Source organism: Gopherus flavomarginatus, chromosome 2 (genome assembly GCF_025201925.1).
Source record: "Gopherus flavomarginatus isolate rGopFla2 chromosome 2, rGopFla2.mat.asm, whole genome shotgun sequence".
NCBI lineage: Eukaryota > Metazoa > Chordata > Testudines > Testudinidae > Gopherus > Gopherus flavomarginatus.
This window is the reverse complement of record NC_066618.1, coordinates 50,556,675-50,583,413: the sequence shown is the minus strand read 5'-3', so window position 1 is coordinate 50,583,413 and position 26,739 is coordinate 50,556,675. Positions and strand designations below refer to the sequence as shown.

Sequence of the window (26,739 nt, the reverse complement as noted above, 5' to 3'; positions counted from 1 at the left end):
ACTTTGTCATTATACTAAGAATCCTTACAGAACCCCTGAATGACCAAAGCTTTAACAGCAGGGTGCTGTAGTTAGTGCTGGTATGATCAGGATTTCATTGGTTTTAAGATATGTTCCACAATATGCTTATATCTTTATTATGACTGTAAGCTGTTCTTGCAGGGACTGTACTTTCACCTGTTTGTATATCACCTTGTACAATGGTGCCCCAGTTCTGATTGGGGCCTCTAGAATAATCAAAATAAAGAACTGACTTTTTATGGTTTGTTCACTTACTCTCTGACTTGAATATTCAGTAATATGTGATGGATATCCAAGTCATTAGCTCAAATTGGTGAGGAATTACTGTCCTTAACTGCTTTGTTTGCTTATGCCTATATAATGTAACATTCTTTCTACTTTCATCTAGATATTATGGGCTGTATAGCATTGCTACAAGTGCAAAATCTTACTTTGATTCTCTAAAGGCACCTCTACACTGCATACCATCTTGGTGACATGTAGCATATATCTAGCTACATATTGCAGTGAAAAGCAGGCTGTCTCAGCACTGATGTATAGCTATATGCAGCAGTGAAAGGCTGTGACAGAGAGGAGGCAGTCGGGATAGGCTCTGGAAGTGAGGAGGAAGTAGGATGCTACGTTGCTAAAAATAGCAGTGTAGACTGGGGGAAATACTGCTTGGGTATGTAGAGAGACCTGTATGGTAAATACTAAAAGGGTTCAGGCATGTCTTTACTTGTCTAAGCAGTGCCTCAGAGTCTGCACTGCTGTTAATACCCCTGTTAGGAGGGAGTGCAATAATGTACTCTACATGCCGCCATAAGGAGTCTGCAGTGTAGACCTACCCTAGTGGAGCAATTCTGATCTCTGCAATTTTATAATGACCAATAGTCCTCTTATTGTTTGATATAGGATTCTGCACAATTTATGACTGGTGTCATTAATAATACATAGAAGTTAGACTGCTCATATATTTATCTCCAAAATGTAAAATTTTTGCTTGCGACCTTGACATTAATTTCGTAGATATTTAGTTTCTCGACAATACCGTAAATGTGGTAAGTTTTGGTTTGGGTTTGAAAGCGTTCTGTAAGCAGGCATATTTTTTTTTTATGAATGCATGTGAAGTTAAACAAAACACGTTTTAGACACAAGTTAAAGCTGTCATTTTAAATATAATAAGAACCCTTTTTATGTTTGTGTTTTATTGAGCCTTTTGGAAGTATAGCTATGCCTGCTAGCACCACCAAAATTGCCTAGTGACTGGAGGTTTGGCATAATTTTTTGTTTATAAATAAATATAAAGAGTTCTACTGTGGAAAATAAAAAATGTCATCTTCCTACTTAACCGATTTACTCTCTGTTCACAATCATTCTTATCATCTTGGTTTAGGGCAAGTTGGATTCTGTTTCTACATGTGTATCAACATAGAATTGTTTAAATTACTGATAGTTAAGCCTGTACAAACTCAACAGAGACACAAGGTTTGCACAAGTGTAATCAAGGCATAATTTGGCATCCAGAATCTTTATTGTGGAGGGAAATATAAGAGATCCCAGCTAGATTTCACAGGAGTGATGGCTATAAAAAGATGATGTTTTTATTAAACCAATAAATTATTTGTATTACTGTAGCATCTAGGAACATCACTCAAAGGTCAGAGCCCCGCTGTACTAGGGAGGTACAGACATGTAACAAAGACATTGCCCTGTCTAGAGCAGACAGAAGACACAAACAGGGTGAGGAAGGGTTGGAGGATGAAAATATGAACAGAATTGAGGAGAAAAGCGGAAGTCATAGCTTGCATTTGTCTGTTTAATCTTGAAATCACTGAGACACAAACTTGGATTCCTGTGATAATTTTTTCTAATTTTGCGTGACTGGAATTTAACTTCAATATAAATTGTGCAGCTGTTCTTAAGCTGTATGAATCTTTAAGTGATTTCTTATTCTTCTGTCTAATGGCTATTATTCTCTTTTCTAAAATAAAAACCTGGTGTGCTGTTACTCTAACATTAGAATTAGGCTTTCAGTTTTTGTTCTCCAAAGTCCATGTAATGCTGCTGTCCTGGATTAATAGCAATAGTGTCAGAAGTCCTGGCTGTATAACACCTAACAAAAAAGAAAACCAAACAGATGCTGCAGAGCCATGGCTTCTCCATGCCACTGAGTCTGACTGAAAGGGGCCATCTTTAATACAAGACTCTAGGCTCACGTGCCATTTTGCTCCTTTGCTGAGACTGCTAGCAAGAATGCTAGAAAGACAAGGTGGGTGTGGTAGTAGTGCCGCGGATCGAGACGGAGGGCAACACCATCATCAGCCCCGGAGCCAGAGGCGTGCTGGAGAAGTCACTGAAGGCCGCTGTCCACGCGCTCTACATGGACACCCTGAGGAAAAAACCTGACCAGGGCAAGGCCTTTGAGGTGACCAGCAAGTGGGACTCCAGCAACCACTTTCTCCCCGCGGGCAGCTTCACCCGTTTCACCGACTGGCGGTTTATACACCACGCCCGCCTGAACTGCGTCCCGCTCAACGGAGCCATCCACCACGGGAACAGAGACAAGCGCTGCAGGAAGTGCGGGTACGCCCTGGAGACCTTGCCCCATGTCCTGTGCAGCTGCAAACCCCACGCCAGAGCCTGGCAGCTGCGCCATAACGCTGTCCAGGACCGGCTGGTGAAGGCCTTTGCCCCACACCTGGGTGAGATCGCAGTCAACCGCACCATCCCCGACACCGACAGCCAGTTGCGCCCGGACATAATCGTCACGGATGAGGAACGGAAAAAGATCATCCTCGTCGATGTGACGATCCCGTTCGAGAACAGGACCCCGGCCTTCCGCGAAGCCCGAGCCCATAAACTTGAAAAATATGCCCCCTTGACTGACACCCTGTGGGCAAAGGGCTACGAGGTTTACACCGACGCGCTGATCGTCGGGGCGCTGGGTGCCTGGGACCCCTGTAATGAACGAGTACTTAGGGCCTGTGGGGTAGGCCGTCGCTATGCACGGCTCATGAGATGTTTGATGGTCTCGGACGCTATCTGGTGGTCTAGGGACATTTACACAGAGCACATCACCAGCCACCGCCAATACCAGGAGTGAGCCGGTGTGGCTTTGTGCACCCACGGGGGGGAGGAGGCCTATAAACCCCCCCTACTGAACCATATCCCCTGAGCCCTAAACCCACCAAACTGGATTCCACCATGTGAGGGTCATCCTGTCCCCATTACCTGGCCCGCTTACTTATACCCATGACTGCGTGTAACCCACTGTATGGGCGATGTACCCTCACTGCTTCCTTACTGCTTATTGATCCCACCCACCGTACACCCCGCATTGGGAACCTTACAGACTGTATATGTTATGTGCTAACCAATTCCCAAATACCAGCGTCCCCCTATACCCTGTATGTTGCCCCCAATGACCAATGCTGACGCTTCAAACTCTTTTTATATCATCTTTATTTAAATATTCTCTAATAAATCTTTTATGGGCCAACTTCTGTTGGTGAGAGAGATGAGCTTACACAGACCCGAAGACACTCCATGTAAGGCCTTGTGAAAAACCATCCCCCTGAGCAATGAAAGTTTCAGCGCTGTAAAGTGGCAGTGTAGATAGTGCTACAGCGCTGGGAGCTATGCTCCTAACACTGGGAGCTATTCCTATGACAGAGGTGGTTTTATTACAGCACCGGGAGACCTCTCTTCCAGCGCTGGACCTGCAACTACATAGCCAATGTTAAAGCACTGCCGTGGGAGGGCATACCCTAAGATGTGTAGACATACCCTAAGATTGAAAGCTTGTCTCTCTAACCAACAGAAGATAGTCCAATAAAAGATATTACCTCACTCACCGTGTCTCTCTGATATCCAGCATGGCTACAACAACACTGCAGGCAGCAAGAATGCTGGCAGTATAGTAACTGCTGTCATGATACAGACACCTTTCTGCCTAGAATTGGGTTAAGCCTAACAATTCTTTTTACATAGGCTACCTAGCAGCCATCCAAAGCAATGACTTTTTGCTTTCCATCAGTGTAATCCAAAGGTTAGCGTATTATCTAGAGGTGAAAGGTTTCACAATCCATTACCAAATCATTCACCTTTTGATTTACTATAACTGTTACAATTTTTTAAATGATCAGGTTGCAAACAATGGAAAATCAGTTCCCACTTATGAACAATGAGTGTTGAGCAATTGAATGCAGATGCACACCAACATCAGACTGGCATGTCTGTGTTGTGGAGTATCTTGTCAAAGATCAGTAAAACCACACAGAAGCCTTTCCAGTTCAGTGGGTCAAAAATCCACTTTTTATGAAAGACTAAATGTGGATTTGTGCAATTGACTACAATGGCTCCAATTTTGAAAGCTTAGAGATAACAGAGCACTTCCAGTTGGTGGGATAATTTGAGAATACTACATGCTCAAATGGCTAAAATATTGTGCTGCTACTTCACGCTACTTAAAAAAAAAAGTGTGGGGAAGGTGGCATGAAGCCAATTTGAGAGTAAATCACAACCGTATAAGATCACTCTTTGGTTAACTGTGAGCTGAAAGTTAGCCCTCCTTTATACTTATACTGTAGGGCAATTTTGGGAAGAACCAGAACTTCCCCCCCACCTGTACACATCTGTATGGTAGCAACAACAGTGTATGTTTTAGCCTTAATTTTGTTCCATACTTTTTAAAGTTGTACTGAGTTGTATATTGAAAGTTAAATGCTGTAACAGACTCTTGGAGCAGTGAAATTTTTTGCTATTATGAATTTTAATATGTAGTTTCAGATAGCAAAATATATTTACACACAGCATGTGTATCTTCTTACTTTTTAAATTGGAAAATCTGCTGTTACCTAGCAGTTAATGACTATTTTTTTCCAACAGTTGGAATGCAGGACCAGATTTGATAAGCTGATAAAAGAAAACAAAACTGAGCACGTGTTGGAAGTGCTCAAAGTGAAAATTGCAGTTTAGGTAGGTTTTGGGGTAGATAGTTAGACATTTTAATTGAACTAAAATAGTTTTATACTAATGCAGCACTGTTGTGGGAGTATGTTTTGTAGTGCATTTGAATTGAAGGATTTAAGTGGGGAGGGGAATGTATGTTAATGCTTTTGCAAGAAAGCAATTTTTGTAATATCCATCTAAACAAAACAGCTGTTAAAGAAATAGAGCTCACAAATCTGCGTCAGAGAGAAATATAACAACTTGGACTGCTTCGGAATAATGTCTCTGAGCTAGAAGTATGCATTTTGTCACTTTAGTTAGTGTTTTGTATTAACTAGCTGTTAGGAAATGATTCTGTGAATTCTGAAACAAGTTTGTGTTCCTGGACCACCTCCACAAAATTAGTTTGCACCAATCAAGGCATGCTGTTGACTCAGCCTGGACTCTGAGGGTATGCCTTCACTGCAGAGTTAACCCAGGCTGTTCTGTGGGTTTTAGCCCAGCCCTATCTACTTTCTCTACACAAAACCCTTTAACTTGTGTTTATATATACTTTGAATCCAGGCTGGCTTGCTCGCCTGGGGGTATAAGTTAGAGCCTAGTTTTTGCTTTAAGATTTTTTCCCTTGTTGCATATTATCACAAGTAATAGAGGTGCTGTTATCAATAGAGATACTACTAGATAATGCCTTTTTTTACCCCTATGGTAATCCAGAAACTGAATCTGACATTAAAGTTTTAGCTACATGTAAATGGCACTGGTTTAACTTAAACTGGTGCAGACTCCTGTGTAGATGCTATCAGTTCAAACGTAGCCTACCAGTATATCTCTTCAGTTTGCATTTAGAAATCAGGGTTGGTCTACAGGCAGATTTGCCCCAAAATAACTAAATTAGTTTAAATTACCACCCTCTGTTATTTCTGGTCAAGTTTGTGTGACAGATACTCTTGCTTTGGAGTAACTGTCCTATTTTGATCAGACTTCAGCAAAATAAAATAGGATAAGCTCCCAAACCTAGACTTGCACCAACATGACAAAAGGGATGAATTAATACCAATTCAATTACTTTGGTGCAAGATTGTGTGTAGGTCAGCCCCATTGTATGGGTGCAAATTTAAATTAACATAAGTCAGTTTTAAAGAGAGTTTGTACCCCCTCACAGGGGGACATCTTTAGTTAAACTGGTACAACTTTGTGTGTAGAGTGGAGATAATAGCTCAAGTAAGTGCAATTATCTGTTTTGTGGACCAAAATCTCCTTCCAGTCACATTTGGCAGGCCCCCCCCCCCCATTGTCTTCAGTTGTGTGCCCTCAGTTACTACTGTGCAAACTGCAGTTTTCACAGGTTCAACAGAGGAAAACATAATTTGAAGACAATGGGGTTTGGATATGTATAACTGAAAATAGATTTTGGCCTGCAGTATCTTACTGGTGATGAGTAAGAAGGAAAGAAGTTAGCTTGACTTCTGGATCCCAAACTGAGGGATAGATTGTGGTCCATCTTGCAGATTGACTCAAGGAAGTAAGGGGATATAAGGCTGTCATGGTATAATTCCCCACTCTGACCCTTAGCGTCCAAAAGATGGGGTACCAGCATGAATTCCTCTAAGCTCAATTACCAGCTTAGTACTTGTAGCGCTGCCACCAACCAGGAATTCCAGTGCCTGGTACACTCTGGTCCCCCCCAAACCTTGGCCAGGGACCCCCAAGACCCAGACCCTCTGGATCTTAACACAAAGAAAGTAAACCCTTTCCCTCACCGTTGCCTCTCCCAGGCTTCCCCTCCCTGGGTTACCCTGGAAGATCACTGTGATTCAAACTCCTTGAAACAGGGAGGAAAATTCACCTTTCCGCCTCCTTCTGTCTCCCCCTCCCAAACTCTTCCTGAGAGAGAAAGTAATCCTAACACAGAGAGATATTAACCTCTCTCTCCCCCTTCCCTCCTTTCTCCCCACCAATTCCCTGGTGAATCCAGAATAAAAAAAAATTAGGTTCTTAAACAAGAAAAGCTTTTAATTAAAGAAAGAAAAAACAATTAAAATTATCTTTGTAAATTTAAGATGGAATATGTACAGGGTCTTTCAGCTATAGACACTGGGAATACCCTCCCAGCCTAAGTATTCAAGTACAAATTAAAATCCTTTCAGCAAAATATAAATTTGAACTCCTTCCAACCAAATACACATTTGCAAATAAAGAAAACAAACATAAGCCTAACTTGCCTTATCACCTAGTACTTAGTATTCTGGACATATAAGAGACTGTATCAGGGAGATTGGAGGGAAACTTGGTTGCACATCTGGTCACTCTCAGAACCCAGAGAGAACAACAACCAAATTCTAACAGCACACACACAAACTTCCCTCCCTCAAGATTCGAAAGTATCCTGTCCCCTGATTGGTCCTCTGGTCAGGTGACAGCCAGGCTCACAGATCTTGTTAACCCTTTACAGGCAAAAGAGATATGAAGTACTTCTGTTCTATTAACTCTTACTTATCTGTTTATGACAAAGGCACTCCCCAGCACTCATGCACTGTACTGCTGCTTCCAGCCTTAGTAGGGGAAGGTGTGTTCTGGTTGTGGGGAGCCCAACGAAGTAGCGGGATGATTTGAAGGCCAGAAGAGTGAATTTGGGAAAGAGTTTTTTCAAGATGAGATCCCCATCATCAGAAGGAAGCTCCCCACAGATCAGGATCCATCAACTCAAAATGGTACCAGAACCTGCCATAACAATAGATGCAAAACCTTAAGACCTATCTCCAGTGTTATGATGATAAGTATCCCCCACAAGCCATATTTCAGGATCCACGAGTCCTATACATGCCTATTACAACATGTAGTGGTAGCTCATCCAGTACATTGAATGCCACAATAGCAACTGTGTGGGTGAAATCAGACAGTCTCTATGTTCTCAAATGAACTCACACAGAAAACTGATAAAAGACAAAAACACCACATCACCCATGGGCAAACACTTTCACAAAACCATCATGCCATATGTGACTTTCTCAGTCCTCTGCCTCAGAGGAAACCTGCAGAACACATTGAGAAGATGAGGCTGCAGACTTAAATTCATAACTTTGCTGGACGTTAAAAATCATGGTCTTAATAAAAACACTAGATTTATGGCTTATTACTACAATCTGTAAGCTACTAAACTCCCTTTTTTGCCTTATGACTGCAGAGGTGTTAAAGGGCTACTTCATCTTGAAGAAGAGCTCTGTGTAGCTAGGAAGCTTGTCTCTTTCTAACAGAAGTTGGCCCAATAAAAGATATTACCTCATCACCTTGTGTCCCTCAGAGGGAGATTGTGGCTCTGGGAGTCGAAACAGCACACTGCCTCTTACTCCAGGTAGATCATATACAGACAATTCAGTTCTTTGTAGGGCTGGTTATAGGAAAGCAACATTTGACTTCTGAACTGAGCAAACTTGACATGGACACACACTCTCAAAAATGGAAACTCATGATGCCAGCCTAATACCTATATAAACATTTGATAGACCACAGTGCATTCTTCTACAATACATTTATCCAGTCTGTATGGTTAGGGGAGAAGATTTGAATGTGTAGGCCATGTTTATACTAGCACTTTTGTTGGTAAAATTTTTGTCTGTCAGGGGTGTGAAAAAACCACACACCTGACTAACATAAATGTCACCAACAAAAGCACCAGTGTGGACAGCGCTATGTTAGCAGGAGATTCTCTCCTGCCGACATAACTACTGCCACTCATTGGGGGTTGTTTAATTATGCCAATGGGAGAGCTCTCTTCTGTCGGCTTACAGTGCCTACACGAGAAACTTTACAGCGGCACATAGCCCTAGTAACTGCTTATTTTAAGTTTCTAGTAGTATATACTAAAATACTTTTCTATAAAACAAAGCTATTAATTAAGCTTTCAGTGCTACTCCCAGTTTAAAAAAGCATAATGTCCAAAGACCATACATATACCTGATGATCTTTTGCACTTGTGCATGCTTGCTCTCTCGTGTATATCTCAAGCCGTTTTACAATAACTTTATTTTAGGCATCATCTAGACCAGTTTCAAAATGGTCAATGATGATCTGATCCAAAGCCTGTTACAGTCAGTGGAAAGAGCCTTACTAACTTTAGGGTCCCACATTGCCTGAGGGCTAGATTGTGTATCCTGTACTGTGTTGGAGAACAGTAGTACGAGTAGTTCCATTTACATCAGTGGAACTGCTCTTATGAATAACTGCTCACCAGTGTGATGAGGTCATCCAGAATCTAGCCCAGGTGACTTTAAAGAATACATGGATGGTGACATGACCAAGGTAAATTAATTTACAGCGGTTTGTTTCCACGTATATGATCAGAAGAGTTTGAAATGTTTAGCTGTGGTTAAATAGATATAATTCAGTGTAAAAGTATCCTTTACTATTTTAAATGTTGCTTACACAGAAAGAAGGCTTACCTACACTCAGCATTAGCGTGAGGAGTTAGGCAATTACATTTTTTTATAATTTATTTGTACTCATTTTCTCAAAAATAATCTTGACTATATGAATCTAAGCTCCAGCTATAACACTGCTACTTTTCTCTTTAGACCCTTAACTGTGGTTAATGTAAAAAGGTCCTTGTCAAAAGGGGTTGAAGAGGCAATGTTGATATTGGTGCATAGTGTGAAACTGCATCCACTCATCTCATTATGTCATTTACCTTTGAGTTCTCCAGTTTGTCTTGTGTTCTCTGCTTAGCAGAAGATTCATAGATCGTAGGGCTGGAAGGGACCTCGAGAGATCATAGAGTCCAGTCCCCTGCCCTCATGTCTGGACCAAATACTGTCTAGACCATCCCTGATAGACATTTATCTAACCTACTCTTAAATATCTCCAGAGATGGAGATTCCACAATCTCCCTAGGCAGTTTATTCCAGTGTTTAACCACCCTGACAGTTAAGAACTTTTTCCTAATGTCCAACCTAAACCTCCCTTGCTGCAGTTTAAGCCCACTGCTTCTTGTTCGATCCTTAGAGGCTAAGATGAACAAGTTTTCTCTCTCCTTCTTATGACACCCTTTTAGATACCCGAAAACTGCTAACACGTCCCTTCTCAATCTCCTCTTTTCCAAACTAAACAAACCCAGTTCTTTCAGCCTTCCTTCATAGGTCATGTAGCAGAAGGGTAGCCATGTTAGTCTGGATCTATAAAAAGCAACAAAGATTCCTGTGGCACCTTATAGACTAACAGATGTATTGGAACATAAGCTTTCGTGGGTGAACACCAAGGGAGGAGAAACTGCTTTTGTAGTTGGCTAACCAACTGTGAATGGCTAGCCAACTACAAAAGCAGTTTCTCCTCCATTGGTGTTCACACTCAACTGCTAGAAGAGGGCTTCATCCACCCTGACTGAACTAACCTCGTTATCTCCAGACTGATTCTGGCCTGCATATTTATACCTGCCTCTAGAAATTTCCATTATGTGGGTCTGATGAAGTGAGTATTCACCCATGAAAGCTTATGCTCCAATACATCTGTTGGTCTATAAGGTGCCACAGGACTCTTTGTTGCTTTTCATAGGTCGTGTTCGCTAGACCTTTAATCATTCTTGTTGCTCTTCTCTGGACCCTCTCCAGTTTCTCCACATCTTTCTTGAAATGCGGTGCCAAGAACTGGATACAATATTCCAGTTGAGGCCTAACTAGCGCAGAGTAGAGCAGAAGAATGACTTCTCGTGTCTTGCTCACAACACACCTGTTAATGCATTCTAGAATCATGTTTGCTTTTTTTGCAACATGAGTCAACAGTGTGATGCTATTTAGCCTGTGGTCCACTATCACCCCTGGATCCCTTTCTGCCATACTCCTTTCTAGACAGTCTCTTCCAATTCTGTATGTGTGAAATTGATTTCTCCCTCCTAAGTGGAGCACTTCACATTTGTCTTTATTAAACTTTATCCGGTTTACCTCAGACCATTTCTCCAATTTGTCCAGATCATTTTGAATTATGACTCTATCCTCCAAAGCAGTTGCAATCCCTCCCAGTTTGGTATCATCTGCAAACTTAATAAGCATACTTTCTATGCCAATATCTAAGTCGTTGATGAAGATATTGAACAGAGCCTGTCCCAAAACAGACCCCTGCGGAACCCCACTTGTTATACCTTTCCAGCAGGATTGGGAACCATTAATAGCTACTCTCTGAGCACGGATATCCAGTCAGTTATGCACCCACCTTATAGTAGCCCCATCTAAATTGTATTTGCCTAGTTTATTGATAAGAATATCATGAGAGACCATATCAAATGCCTTTCTGAAGTCTAGGTATACCATATCCACCGCTTCTCCCTTATCCACAAGACTCGTTATCCTATCAAAGAAAGCTATCAGATTGGTTTGACATGATTTGTTCTTTACAAATCCATGCTGGCTATTCCCTATCACGTTACCACCTTCCAAGTGTTTGCAGATGATTTCCTTAATTATTTGCTCCATTATCTTCCCTGGCACAGAAGTTAAACTAACTGGTCTATAGTTCCCTGGGTTGTTTTTATTTCCCTTTTTATAGATGGGCACTATATTTGCCCTTTTTCAGTCTTCTGGAATCTCTCCTGTCTCCCATGATTTTCCAAAGATAATAGCTAGAGGCTCAGATACCTCCTCTATTAGCTACTTGAGTATTCTAGGATGCATTTCATCAGGCCCTGGTGACTTGCAGGCATCTGACTTTTCTAAGTTAGCCATGCTTTTCACATAACTTATTACACAAACCATCAGGATGGAATGTCATTCCTTTCTGTCAATTCAAGATTTCTTTTAAGGGCATAATACTCATATAAGACACCCCAGCCCAAAGTGACTACTTTGCTGGAACAATATAGTTGTATAATATTTGTCCAAATGAAAAATAAAATGGTAAATTTAGGCCTGAGTGAAAAAATGATTGATTTGAGAAGTCTTTCACATTTAGTACAGTGGATGTTTAGGAATTATAGCCTGTAGAATTTTTAATGATAAGTTCTAACTTTATGGCATGTGCAAGTAATTTTTTCCAAACGTTAGAAATAGTGTAGCTCTTCAGAAGACAGGAGCTGACGTTTGAGTGTTAATTTAGTACACCCAAATCTATATTATTAATTATGAACTCATTCTTTCTAAGCTCTGAAATAGATAATTCTTAAATTAAGGCTTTTTATTATGTGAACAAACTGCATGATCATTCTACAATACAGTTTATTAATGTTCTGCAATTATAGCTAGTGTTCATGGTAAACAAATGCAAATAAATTATTTTAATGTTTATAGTATGTATCTAGGTTTCAGTATCTGCTATAGATTTCAGCAAAGTCAATTTGTTTGAGAAAAGGTTGGCTTAATATTTTGGTCCTTTAAAAGTACATTTCTGTGGGCTTAGTTGAATGCTATTAACTAAATAAAATGATAGAGAAGTATGCAGAAAAATTATGATAGTGTAAATATAAAAGTTGTTTGTTTTTTTATAATACTATAGTTTCTCATCAGATAAGTTTGATATTTCAGGTTCTACTTGATACACTTAGACATTTTCAGGTTAAAATCCAAAGTTTAGTAAAATAAATTAATCTGTTGCAAATAACACCATGGATTACTAAAATTGAAAACTTAGAATGTCCTCCTTGCCGCTTTTTATGCTTTTTGATTGATTAACAGCTCTCTGTTTGGACAATAGAAATGTGCTAATTGGTCAGTTAGTTTTTACTAACTTTTCCAGGTTTTTGTGCAATAGCACAATGCTGAAATATTACTATTCGTGACATTGCAGGGTGAATGCTTTCTTTTTAAAATTAAAAACAAAACAAAAATCCCTGCTTCTGCTGGAATTTTTGAATTTTTTTTCTTTTGTAAAATATTTACGTAAAATCCAGATTTAGGGTGAAATTTGACCTGACAAACTCTTTAAAAGTTTATTAAAATTTATAAAAAGACTTTTCTGAAGTTACCAAGAGAGCATAAATGTGCTCTTTTAATTCCCCTTTATTTGTATTTTGTCTGCTTTGTATCATCTGCTTTGGTTTTAGTTTGCGGAGTGCTGCAGTGCTGCCCTAAGCTTTGAAGTAAAATATTAAATTTTAAAAGTGACCACCTTCTGTTGTAATGCTGGATTTAGAAGATAAGGGAAGAGTTCAGTTTGAACTGAGGAACAGCTTGGAGTGAATTGTAGTAAATGTTCTAGTATCTTTTGACAGTTAAATCAAAGGCCAAACCATTGTAAATTTGTTCATGGAGCATGAACGGTTTTAGTATCTGAATCAGACAATAAGACTACAAATGACGCGAATCAGTGAAGTTTTTCTAGGTGAGTGAGTGATGAGTGTAGTGAGGGAAAAAGGAAAAATTTAATATCCAGTCCACTGAACATTATAGGAGTTTGTGAACCATGAATAGTGATGAGAAGAAAGTATACGGTATGTGTAAAGAGTCTTGGGCAAAGAGGGGGAGATACCATGTCTCATACCATCAAGTAGTCAATAAAAGCACAGTAGGCAATCTTCCAGTCAGCTAAATGCACCATATAATCCAACATGCACAATGTCAGAAAAGCGCCCGGGTGTTAGTTTCGAAAACACACTGACGTCAGTTTACATCATCGTTTTGAAATGCTCTTAAGTATTGAAGCTCTCTGCCTATTGTACTAAACAGCTAAACAAATACTGAAGTTTGTTTGAGGCAGCACCTCAAATCTGACTAAACTGTAGTAAGAAATCATATTTACCTCTTCTCCTTCAGCTGTTTTGGCTGTTTGGAGAAATATTTGTATTTATCTGAATTCCTGGGGTGGTAGAGGTATATACATACATATGCCTGTGAATGCAAGTAAGTAATAGGACAAAAATACTAGGATAAATATATCTTAATTTTGATAGTTTTCTTGCTAATACTTTCGATAACACATTTCAGTTCCTTTGTTATAGATTATCTAGGTGTTTGTAATTTGCCCAGCACCTTAATATTAAGGTGCAATACAAATCATTAGGAAGCATACTTTCAGACTTGAAATAACCATTCTTTCTTACCCTTCTTTTTGTCATTTTCTTGAGTTGAGGTTGTTCTGTTCACCACAGAGAAGGAGTTTGAGGATGCATCTTCACTGGGGGGAAAAAAAGGTGTATTCTTACTTTTAGTTAGCTAACACATGAGGTAAAATCGTAGTGAAGGCAAGGCAGTTATCTGCAAACATTTGTGTAAGCTACTAAAGTAAACCCTAGGCAGCCTATAGTCTTTACCACAACCTGCTAACAAGTGTGAAAGTTACAAACTGGCTTGTCATCACGAGATCTTACCTCGTATTAGTTACTTTATGTAAACTATTACACCAGGTAGGAACACATCTTTTTCAAAGTGAAGACATAGCCTGAGAGTTTGACTGGATATGTTCTTTGTAAACAGACTTTCAGGGCTCTCATGACATGCAAACAGTGCTAGTTTCATCCCGGAGGGAGGAGAGGTGGGTAAGAAAATAGGATATTACCAAGCTTTTTCCTAATTGCTACAAAAGGGAGGCTGATTTGGGAGTAAACCACAGGACTGGTTTGAGAACATCTGTATGCTTTTGGAAGTGGTTCTTAACAGGAGGAGGCAGCTACTTCCTCAGCTTGCCTGATTGAAGATATTGGAGATGTTTTAAAAAAAAATAGTCTGGGCTCAAAATGCCTCAACAGAAACTCTCTAAAATCTCCACAGAAGGGCTGCAGGGGGCAATTTCTGTTTCAGTGGGATATAGTCCTAATACAATGCACCTGGAAAAGGGATGAGACCTCCCTGTGAACCCATCCGTTTTCCCCAAGAGTGGAATTTTGTGCTTGGACGTGCTAGCTGACAACCCAAAATACAAGCCTGCTTTGGGGTGCGGGCAGAGTTGGGGAGGGGCTCTGAGAAAGAGGAGAACAGTGCTGTCTAGGGTGAGACATTTGTCCCAAATTTATTGAGAAAAATTTTCTTCACTCTATTTTGTAGACTTTGAAAGCAGCCTCTGGATGTTTAGTTCTCAATGACTGTTGGGATAATGCCAGGTTAACTAGGGTCAGCTGATGGGAAAACAGGGTGGACAAAATTTGATTTTCTTAATTAAAAAAAATATTTTAAAAAAAAAAATTCTAAATTCAATACAGGCTTTTTTTTTATAACCTATTTAAAATTAAATTTGAAATTGACAGCCTATGTTAAGGCCTAAGCGGACTACAATCTTTGTAAGCCATTTCAATTAAATAAAAATAAGTTAAACAGTACATTTTTTGCTGCCGTGTTTTAAAGAAAATCAAACCACTGAACTTGTCATTGGCTAGGCACCTGGAACTAGAGTGACTAAATGGCAAGTGTGAAAAATTGGGATGGGGGTTGGGGATGAATAGGTGTATAAGATAGAGCCCCAAATATCGGATTGTCCCTGTAAAATGGGGACATCTGGTTTGTTGAAGTGCTAAGTCAGGTTTTGACTGTAGTAGCCTTTTCTGCAGGTGCAGAGAGAATATTTTTTTTCATTTCAGTTTATGCTGATAGTTCAGTTCAATGACTAGTTCGTTAAGGTTAAGAAACCAATTGGAAGCTGAAAAATCTAGAAGGCTTGTTTTCCTCTTCCAGTCTATGAATTATGAATTAAAAACTAAGTGTGAGAGGATGAGATCTGCGAACTACAGATATACTCTACCATTGTTTAATAAATCATTTGGTTTTAAATATAAAAGCATGTTTTGATCATGAGGTTTTTTTCTTATGTATCCAACACCTTTAAGGAAGTTTTATTTTTAAAAAAGTCTGTTTTATGGCATTTTTAGTAGAATTTAGTTTCTGTTCAAATGGAGCTTCACACAAATTAGAGGTAAAATATCATCTAGTAAATAAGACATGCATAGTTCACCTTTTTCTAACATAATAAAATGTGTAAAATTTGAGAATGAATAAGTGTAAATTAAGCTATATAATTGTTTAAATAAATGCTATCAATACAGCATATCCTCATGGTTAACAAAAAGAAGCACCAAATTTAGTGTAAAGATTATATTTAGTTGTAATTCAACGTGGTTTAATGGTTATCAGCCAATGAGAATCAACCTTTCATTAGGAAATCATTAAAAATACAAATGCAAAACACTATTAAAACTGGTGGTTTAAATTAAGGTTTCCTGTTTGTTGATTTAAATCATGATTAAAATTAGTGATTTTAAATTGCTTTGATTTAAATCAATCCATCCTGTGGGGAATTTTTTAGTTCTCCCTCCACCATCCTGTCTTCCAGATCTTCACAAATTAGGTCTGATAAAAGATGAAACTAATAATCCCATTGAGGGAAGAAGTAATAGTCTACAGTGGAGTCTCTCTCAAACAGAACCGGTTTTAGTACCACTATCAACAGTCCCAGATGATGGAGGACTTCAAGGCTCAGATTTTTAAAGGTAATAAGGTGCCTGTTATCAGAGAGGTAGCCGTGTTAGTTTGGATCTGTAAAAAATGACAGAGTCCTGTGGCACCTTATGGACTAGCAGACATATTAGAGCATAAGTTTTTGTCGGTGAATACCTATTTTGTCAGATGCAGGTTCCTATTGTGATTTTTCAGAAGCCTCTAGATACCTTAAACTAATTGACTACAATGGGCTTTAGGTGTCTAGGTGGTTTTGAAAATCCCAGTAGACACCAAATGCCTTTAAAAATGTGACTCTAGATGGTTAGAGTATCTGAAGAACTGCTGCCTTGGAAAATATCTTTGCTATGTACCCTTGATTCAGATGAATCTCCGTCTCTGCTGTGGTGAAGAAGGCTCCCAGATAGATTTGGAGAGGATTTTTTTTTAAGTAGTAAATGTATTTTAAATGTTTATTGGATCAGGAACATGAATTTGGGTCTTCCACGTCTCAAGTGAGTTCATTGATCACCTGGCTACAGAGTCATTCTCTTTCTCCCCTTCTCTCTCTGCCCAAAGGACTGTTTAACTGTTTATACACAGTGGAACAGCTTCAGCAGGAGACACTGAGAGAAACCTACACCAGAGTATCCCATAGCCCAGTGGTTAGGGCATTCTCCTCCAAAGTGGTAGACCCAAGTTTAAGTCCCTGCCCCACACCAGGCAGAGGCAGGAAATTGGTTCTGGGTCTCCCATATGACAGGTGAGTCCCCTAACCACTGGGCTATAGCTTATAAGGAGATGACATCACCGCCTCCAAGTCTACCTCTATCATCTTTTCCTCTAGCCATTTTGTGACTCCATCCTTTAAAAATACCTGGAAACAATGTTTTGGATTGGATGAAACATTTTATTTGACCTGAAATGGACTTTTTTTCAGAATTTTCAAATGTCAAATTTGGTTCGACCTGAGACAATATTTGTTTTCGATTTTTTTTGAAACTGCCAGCAAACTGAGAAATCAGCTCTGCTTCCAGGTGAGAGACATTGAGAAGTGGTCAGAGAGGAGAGCTTTTTTCCATGCTAATCCCAAATCCCAAATGGGAGAGATGCTAATCACTTGGATATTGCCTGTCAAATGGCTGACAGCCCTCTCACCAAGATAGTTCTCCATGTAGGGTATCACCTGGACTTTGCAGTGTAATGGATGAAAAGTGCTATGTAAAAGAGAGATACGATAATGATTATTTCTTGATGGATTGCTACTTCTGCCACTACTACGGTCTTTGTTAATGTCTTCAGAGCCAGGTAAGATCAAGGGGAGGGAGGGAGCACTGGGAATGGACCTTTCTGAGTGCGGATTGAAGAAAATTCTGACAGGAATCTAGAATTGTTATGAGAAAATGTGTGTTTTAGATCAGTTGGCATGAGGAATTAATTGGGCTTGAGTGTGTTTAAGCAGTCTCTGTGTTAGGGAATATAGTAGGAAGCCACTTCAGACCAATAGGTCCTTCCATCATAGTTTTTAAAAAATTGTTCACGTTAGTTTTCATATCTTTCTCCAACTCCTCAGTGGCTCCCTTCTCCTTTTTCCCCTTCTTCCTCCTGGAAAAGGACTCAATAGCAGACACCGTAAGTTATCTGCTGGACATCAAGGCCAACCACTTGGTTGCTCAGGAGGAGTGAGGTAGAGGATTCTGTTTCCTCTACTTTAGTATCAAAGATCATGGGTAATCTGTCAAGTTCTAGACCTCAAGTGATGACAAATTCTTGTAGGACTATAAATTCAAGATGGAATCTTTTGATCCCTTAGAGTCACAATCAAGTCCAAGGAGTTTGTCGCATCATTACATCTAAAAGATGTATAACTTTTCATACCTATTCTTGTGCTCATTAGCTAGAAGATGTACTTAATTAGATTCCAGCAATCCACTGCCCTTATGTTGTAATATTCGGATTGGTATTCATCATTCCTATGCCTATAAATCAATTAATGATACCTTACACCATCTAAAAAATTCCTTCAATTGTATATGAAATCCGTTTACTAGAAATCATAGTGGTAAGGAATGCATCTAGTAGTCTGAGTTTGCAGGATCAGGTCCTAAGCAAGCACTTACTGGTCAGATTAACATTTTTTTAATAGGAAACCAGAAATTTCAAAAGTTAAGGTTTGTTTTTATACATATATTTTCTGGTGTATATGACTAGCTGACTTATTAAAATGGACCTTGAAATATTGGTATTTTTGTAGCTATGTTTATTTGAACGTAGAAGACTTTGAATAATACTACTTTTATGAAGTGTGAAGTGTAGACTGATCCAAAAATTCGTTGTTCTTTAAAAACAGGTTAAGTTTTGTCATCTTCTATGTAGAATTTCAGTTAATCTTAATCTTTCCTTGACAGAGACCACTTTGAAACAATGAAGTGTCTACTTGGTTCTCTTTTAAACATATTTGGTCAGTATGTAACTTAATAATTAAAAAAGATTCTTTGGGATCTTGTTTTGTGAGGCGTTGTACTTGAAAACTGAGTTTTCTTTGTGAGAATGGATAGTTTTTTCTAGACTTATGATTTAGTTAATCAGTAAAATCCAAGCTTGTTGATACATTTTATAGGATAATCTCCTATGTGAAAAATATTTTCCTATTAGACAGAAAAAATCAGTACTACTGTTCTATGTGTGTGATTCCTTATTTTTTAATCAGATCTCTCTTTTTTTTCTCTTTTTCTAGAGGATGTTAAACAAGTTTTTGGCCAGACTACAATTCATCAGCACATTCCATTTAACTGGAATTCAGAGTTTGTTCAGCTGCATTTTGGAAAAGATCGAAAAAGACGTCTAACGTATGCGGAGTTTACCCAGTTCTTACTGGTGGGTTTAATGCAATAAAGTTTGTCATGAGTTCCACAGTTCAGGGTAATTGCATCTGTATTCCCTCTCTGTACTCCCTTGAGGGCACCCACTCTAGGCTCCTGGCTCCTTAGCCGTCACTCTCTTGGGTAGAGACACTCACTCTCCCGCTTCTGATGGGGATTTTTTCAGGCTGCATAATTCCCTGCTTACACAGTGAGACTGCCAGCATGCCAGACTGCCTAAACAGGTCAGTGTCTGAGCTTTGCTTTCTCTTCAAAGGCTTATAACAATGTAATTACCAGCAGTTATAAGATACCACACAGCCCTTTATAGGCAAGCATATTTATTCTTAAAATGAAAGCATTCCATTTTAAACATAATTTTAAAAAAAAGAAGAGTTCCTACACACTATAAACACTTACCAGAGGCCATCCATCAGTCTTATGGCTGTTCAGTAGGCAAAAGTCCTAGATTCTTGTCCCTCGGTTGGACAGAATGTCCTGCTGGTTTGATGGATCAGAAGGATGGCCGTGAGTCAGTTTAAATTCAAGCTGTTTATCCAAAAGTCCTTTCTTTGTCTGTTAGTCTCTGAAGAATCCAGTTTGAACTGGTATATGTGAGCCTCCAGATGGTGGTATTTCTCTGGAGGTGTTATAAGCTGAGTGAATTTGCTTAATCAGTCACCCTCCCCGTGGAAATGCATACTGGCCCACAATGATACATAAACTTAATACAGTGAGATCTCCCAAAGATATTAGAGGTAATTGCCTGTCTGTCACAATGAATAATAAGAAATGTGCAAGAATCACAAATAGTTATTTAATGAACACCATATTGGCAACATAGCCAACAATGGTTTATTTAGGCTGCTCTTACTGTTAGAAAGGTGGATTTTAGAACGTTATGCATTGGCAGAGATAATCTGCTTGTGGTAAAATGGCTGAATCTAGGTAGTTGTTACTTTTTTGGCACTTGAATGTAGCATGAGTATTTTTTGATGAGTGTAGCCCACTGTTTCAAGCTCATCTTTGAGATACGAGGGGGGAATACCCAGACTTCAAGACATTTAAAAACTGTGGGAGATCTTTCACTAGGAGAATCCAATATGTTAAATAGTAGTAGATGTTTGTACCAAATATTGTGCATTTTGAACTCACTTGCCAAAATTGATATTAAGGAATGCTTCATTTGATTATCATAATTCTATAGTTACCAAATTTATGTGATTTTAGTGGTAAAATACAGTAATGATATTCCTTCTGCTGCAGACTTCTTATACACACTGTTTGTTTGATACCATTTAATAACCAAATAGTGCATCAGATAGAAAATTCTATTTATTTTTGCCTGTGCTTCGTAGAGAATAAATAAAAGCTATCTCCTCTGGAGGGAATCATTTCATGGCTATGGTTTTTGGTATATTGCTGCACAAAGCAAAATATCATACAAATGAAAAATCAGTTAATGATTTTGAAAATATGATAATGCTTTCCATAAATAAAATGAGATGCATGGGTGCCTTGTTTGAATCCATTTTGGACATACTGAGTGCCAGTAAAGATTTTACACAATAGTTTTAAAATAGGAGCCTACTTCAAGACCGCAAGGTTGTATTTTTTTATTTTTCTGTTTATGCAGGGAAGTTATTTCACAGTAGGAGGTGGTATCATTTTGATGAGGAATAATTAAGATAATGCTATTGAGACAAATGTTTCAAATTGACTTTGCGAAACAGAGCCTAATTAACTCTTTGCCTGAAGAGGATGTGGGAGATCATAAATGCAATCATATTCTCTTGGTTTTAATAATTACTATTATTGCTAAATACCTAGGCTAGACTTGTATGCTGACTTTGGTAAACTGTAACATCCTGATTCTGTATCTGATAATCCTGCTTAGTTTAGCTGCTTGTTTGGAGGTGTGAAGAAAAACTCAAATTCTAAAAGAAGGTGCCTGGATTGGTAATTGGGTGCACTCTCCCCCTGGGTCATCAGTACAACTCTACCTTGGTTCTATAGTGATCAAGTGCCTTTTGAATTGGAAAGCTTTGATAGCCTGTGTGAAAAGACTCACGGTTCCTACAGGTGTCTACATCACAAAAATACCATAAGGATTGACGTTGTTTGCAGTGTAGTTGTAGCGGTGTTGGTCCCACGACATTAGAAAGACAAGGTGTGTGAGGTAATATCTTTCATTGGACAAACTTCTGAACTTGGTCCAATAAAAGGTATTTTCTCACCCATCTTGTCTCTGTAATGACTGACAGTCACATTGGCACTTGGTAGACGTCATGGACTGGATGGGCATGGAAAGTAAATGGTGTCTTGCTGCTCTGATGAGGAGGGCAAGGGGCTTCCTTCTGCTGCAGAGTCCAAGCACTGCTTTGTGATGGGGCTGAAAAGCTTGTCTGACCAGTCTTTACGGTAGACCTCTGTTTGGGTAGAGTAGTTGTTTTGACAGCATTGGAAACAGGCACCTTTTGAAAACTCTAAAATTTATTAGATTCTTCTTCAAGTGCTTGCTCACATTGATTCCATTTTAGGTGTGTGTGTGCCCATGTGCACAGTTGTCGGAGATTTCTGCCTTAGTGGAATCCACAGGGCCAGCTATGGTGCCCTTGGAGTGGCACACTCTTGAGGTGGTATATCAGCTCCTGCCAACCCTATGCCCTCTCACCACCCGTGACAGCTGTTTGGAGCGCCTTGTCTTGCATCACAAGAGCAGTAGTGGTTTCTTCATAGACCTCATTCTACTCATTGTATATAGTTCATAGTAGTTAGTTCTAGTGTTAAGTTAGTTAGTTAGAGTCCTGGCTTCAAGTCGTGTTCAGCATGCAGCAGGCCAGTGCTGATCAGTGATCCGCACAATAGTTGTCTCAAATGTCTGGGAGAAAACCACAGAAAGGACAGGTGTTGCACCTGCAAAAACGTGTGCCTTCGGACCTAGAAGGAGCAAGATACCGGCTTAGGTCCTTTCTGATGGAGACCACTGTTCACCCTGCATTGGAGCCATCTACCGTGGAACTGACACCGAGTACATTGGCTTTGGGGCGCAGTGCACTGCTAGCGCTGGACTTGGCCCAGCACCACTCCCCCTTGCCAGTGTCAAGAAAGCGGCAGAAGAAGCAGAGTCCCTCTGCACTGAAGGAGAGAGGGGCCACGGGCAAAGGACTTGTGTCAGGCCATGCGTCTGCTTCGTGGCTTCATGGGGTTACCGCTGAAGTCAGACACCCCACCCCGGCCAGGGACCCACCCCCCCACCCTAGGCAATGGCAGGTGCTCCCAGCCTATTGTGGGGCCTTTAGTACCCGAAGCAGTCCTGGCGGCTAAAAAGCAAAGCAAGTGCCACGCCAGGTAAGCAAAGCGGCTCCATCCCTGGCTCTGAAGGGCAAGCCTACCAGGGTGCAGCATGGACTGGCGGAACACTCCTGGTTGCTGGACCGCAGGCGCAGTCTCCATCGCCATGACCTTGGACCCTGGCACCGATCCCAGCTCTCTGGCCAGGAGGCCTAGGTCCCTGATGAGATCCCCACCTGTCATCGTGGGACTCCGGATTCAAGGTACCATACCACCGGTACCGGCAAATATCCAGCCACAGGTCGTCAAGGTGTTAGTCTCTCTCTCACAGGATGTCTTCTTGATGTTGGTTGCTGCCCTGGAGGGGTTGCTCAGGATCTTAACACCGGTCTTGTTCACCCTGGTACCATTCCTTGGGCAGGCGGCACTACTCACTGTCATCCTAGCGATCGCCCACCAGAATCAGCAAACAGACCCAGTCCTCAATGGCTTCTCCATGGTCGTCGGAGGGGCAGTGGTCAGGTTAAACTGCAACTTCAGCCTGTCGCCAAGAAGGGGAGACTCCCTCCACCAATGTGGGAAACTGGAGCAGCACTGGCCATGGTGCCGATGTCTCAGGGACAGTGGGGGCCCCCCCAGTGACAGTACTGGAACCCGTTGTGGGTGCCAGTGATGCCAATCCAATACTCCCAGCCCTCCCTTGTCTCATTGGACAAGCTGGCTGTGGCACCACCATCTGAACACGGTACTAAGATGGAGGCTGAGGCAGCGCATCACACCCCAACACCAACGAGGTGGTACCCAGGCCATCCCACCCTAGCAATCCCCCAGATGACTTTAAGGAGCAACAGGCCATTCTTATATGAGGGCTGAAAACTTTGGCCTACAGACTGAGGAAGTCGCTGAGAAGGGTAACGACCTCTTCAGTGTTATCTCAGTCACCCCAGCACGGGTCGCATTGCCCATCCTTCCAGGGATCCTCAAGATTGTCACAACGATTTGGCTATCTCCCTGCTCTATTCTGCTGACTTCCAAGAAGGCGGAAAAGAAATATTATGTCCCTGCAAAGGGCTTTGAGTATTTGTACACTCATCCCCCTCATCACTGATCATATCCACACTAAATGAGGGGGACAGATAGGGCTAGGTTAGCAGGACACCAAAAAATAGGGATGCCAAAAGAATGGACTTGTTTGGCAGGAAAGTTTACTCAACAGCCAGCTTACAGTTCAGGGTGTCTAATCACCAGGCCCTACTGGGATGTTATTATTTCAACCTGTGGGACTCCCTTAATAAGTTCACAGAGGCCCTCCCACACGATCGTGCCCAAGAGTTCACTGTGTTAGTGAGCAAAGGCATGGCAGTGGCCAGAGAAGTCTTCCAGATGGACTAGGATGCTATGGACTCGGTGGCCAGGGTGGTCACATCAGCGGTTGCCATGAGGCACAGCTCGTGATTGCAGACCTTTGGACTGTCCCCAGAGAGTCAGGCCACAATCCAGGACCTCTCCTTTGAGGGTACAGGGCTCTTTTCCAAGCTTACCGACTCAAGGCTCCAGGGGTTTGAGGACTCCCGAGCCCTTCAGCATTCCAGGAAGCAGTTCCATCCTTGGCTCTCTCCTTCGCCGCCACAGTCTAGGTCCCAGGCTTTACAGGAGGAAGGACAAGGAGAAGGAGCCTAAGAGGCGCTATCCATCGTCTTCCCGCCTGGCGGTACAGACCCTCCCAGAAATCAGGGAGGCCGGAAGCAGCCGTTTTGAGGGTACGCCCAAGGATGACAACCCAGCCAATTCATCGATCCAGCCCCCTTCTTTCTCAACTGCCTCCACCCTTTCTTGTTGGCCTGGTCTCGTATCACATAGGACTGCTGAGTGCTCCATATGGTTTCTTTGGGCTATACCCTGCAATTTATAGCTGCCCAACCCTCCCAGCCCTCTTTCCCTTCCCTCTTCAGGGACCCTTCTCACAAGTACCTCCTCGTTCAGGAGGTTGAAAGCCTGTGCCTGGGGGCAATGGAAGAGGTTCCTCGGAACATGGAAGGAAGAGGAGTCTACTCCCGCTATTTCCTAATTCCGAAGGCAAAAGTGTGCCTCAAACCTATCCTAGAACTGCACTGCCTCAAAAAGTCTCTCAGGAAGTTGAAGTTTCTCATGGTCTCCCTGGCTTCCATCATTCACTCCCTGGATCCAGGAGATTGGTACGCTGCCCTCGATTTAAAGGACACATACTTCTGTTTTTCCACCTTCCCGGGGCACCAGCGCTTCCTCCATTTTATGTTGGGCCAGCTCCACTTTCAGTTCACAGTGATGCCCTTTGGTCTCTTGTCGGCCCCGAGAGTGTTTACAAAGCGTATAGCATCAGTGGCCACTTAACTGCGACGTTGGGGAGTCCAAATTTACCCGTACCTTGATTTTAATAAGATTAGGTGCGAAGGCATCTCAATCCGGTCTGTTCCACCTGCCGTGACCTGGGGCTGATAATAAATGAGAAAAAGTCAAATTCTATGCATTGCACTGGAGTTAGGGTTATCGGGTTAGTTTTCATCTTCACTCAAACCAGAGCTTTGTTGCCCAAGACTTAGTTCCAAGCCACGGGGAACCTCATCTCGGACCTGTGAGCCCACCCGCTCACCACTACCCTCATGTGCCTGAGACTGATGGGTCACATGACAGCATGCATGTACATGGTCCGGCACGCACGACTCCGCCTCAGGCCCCTACAGACATGGCTGGCGTCAGTCTATGCCCCCAACCAGCACAGCATGGACCGGGTGAGTCAGCATTCCCGACAGCATACTGTTGTGTCTCATCTGGTGGCAGAATCCCGCATTGGTGCTGGAAGGAATTCCCGTCGCGACCCTGGCCTCGTCACTGATCCTTGTCTTCAACACTTCGGACCTGGGATTGAGAGCCCACTTAGGCAATCTCAGTACTTGATCCAGTCATGATTGTTCCCTGCATATCAATGTCAGGGAACTCAGGGCAGTTTGCCTAGCCTGCCAATCCTTTCTACCTCTTATACAAGAAATGATGATTCAAGTCCTGATGCACAACACGGCTACAGTCTTCTATATCAACAGGCAGGGCGGAGCCACGTCGTCTGCCAGGAAGCCCTCTGGCTCTGGGACTTCTGTCCGCAGCACAACATCCATCTCATAGCCGCTCGCCTTTCAGGGAGCAAGAACGCATTGGCAGATTGCCTCAGCAGAATATTCTAGTCTCAGCATGAATGGTCCCTTCATCCGGAGATACTCAGTTCCATCCTTCACAGGTGGGGAACTCCCCAGGTGGATCTGTTTGAGTCCAGGTAGAACAGAAAATATTGCATTTTCTGCCTGATTCAGGGCATGGACAGAGGATCCCTGTTGGATGCCTTTCTGCTCTCGTGGTCGGGGGCTCTGATGTCCGCCTTTCCTCCGGTGCCATTTCTTCCCAGTTTCCTCGTGAAGATCAAACAGGACAAGTCAAAGGTCATCCTTATAATGCCAGCTTGGCAATGCCCACACTGGTTCAGTACTTTGCTGGACCTCTTGTTGGCAACCCCATTCCAGCTGCCGCTCAGGTCACACCTGTGGTCCCAGAACCACGGAGGTCTTCTGCACCTGAACCTGGCGGTGCTACATCTGAAGGCTTGATTGTGCGTGGCTAAATGCACAGGAGCCGCAGTGCTTGGCCGAGGTTCAGCGAGTCCTGTTGAGAAGTAGGAAATCCTCCACCAAAGCAACCTAACTGGCCAAATGGAAATGTTTCAGCTGCTGAATTACAGGTAATGATGTCCGTCTCGAGTGGGCTTCGTTGCAGCTCATTCTAGGTTAACTCCTGCATCTCAAGCTCCGGGGCTTGTCTCTCTCATCGGTCAAGGTCCATCTAGTGGCCATCTCAGCTTTCCACCTGCCGATCAAGGGCAGGCTGGTTTTTGCTCAGGATATCACGGTCAGATTCATTAAGGGCCTGGAGCATCTTTACCCACACGTCAGGAATCCCATCCCTCCGTGGGACTTGAATCTGGTACTGTCGTGGCTCATGGATCCCCCTTCGAGCCTCTGACTTCCTGCTGTCTGCTTGCCCTCTCCTGGAAGGTGCATTCCTGGTGGTGGTGACATTGGCTCGTCAGATATCCAAGATTTGGGCACTCACCTCGGAACTGCCTTCTGTTCGACAGAAGCTGGGAATGGGTGACAGGGGATGGATCACTTGATGATTACCTGTTCTGTTCATTCCCTCTGGAGCACCTGTCATTGGCCACTGTTTGAAGACAGGATACTGGGCTAGATAGACCTTTGGTCTGACCTAGT

At 41.8% G+C, this 26,739-nt stretch overlaps 1 protein-coding gene across 3 annotated transcripts in view; it reads left to right on the top strand.

Annotated features, from left to right (window-relative positions):
• The window catches only part of SLC25A13 (solute carrier family 25 member 13), a 141,650-nt gene that overhangs the window by 62,403 nt on the left and 52,508 nt on the right, over positions 1–26,739 (top strand). For all 3 annotated transcript variants that reach the window (XM_050941710.1, XM_050941711.1, XM_050941712.1), the window contains one exon: positions 19,030–19,169. In XM_050941710.1, the coding sequence (XP_050797667.1) occupies positions 19,030–19,169 (140 nt within the window). The remainder of the gene's footprint in view (positions 1–19,029; positions 19,170–26,739) is intronic.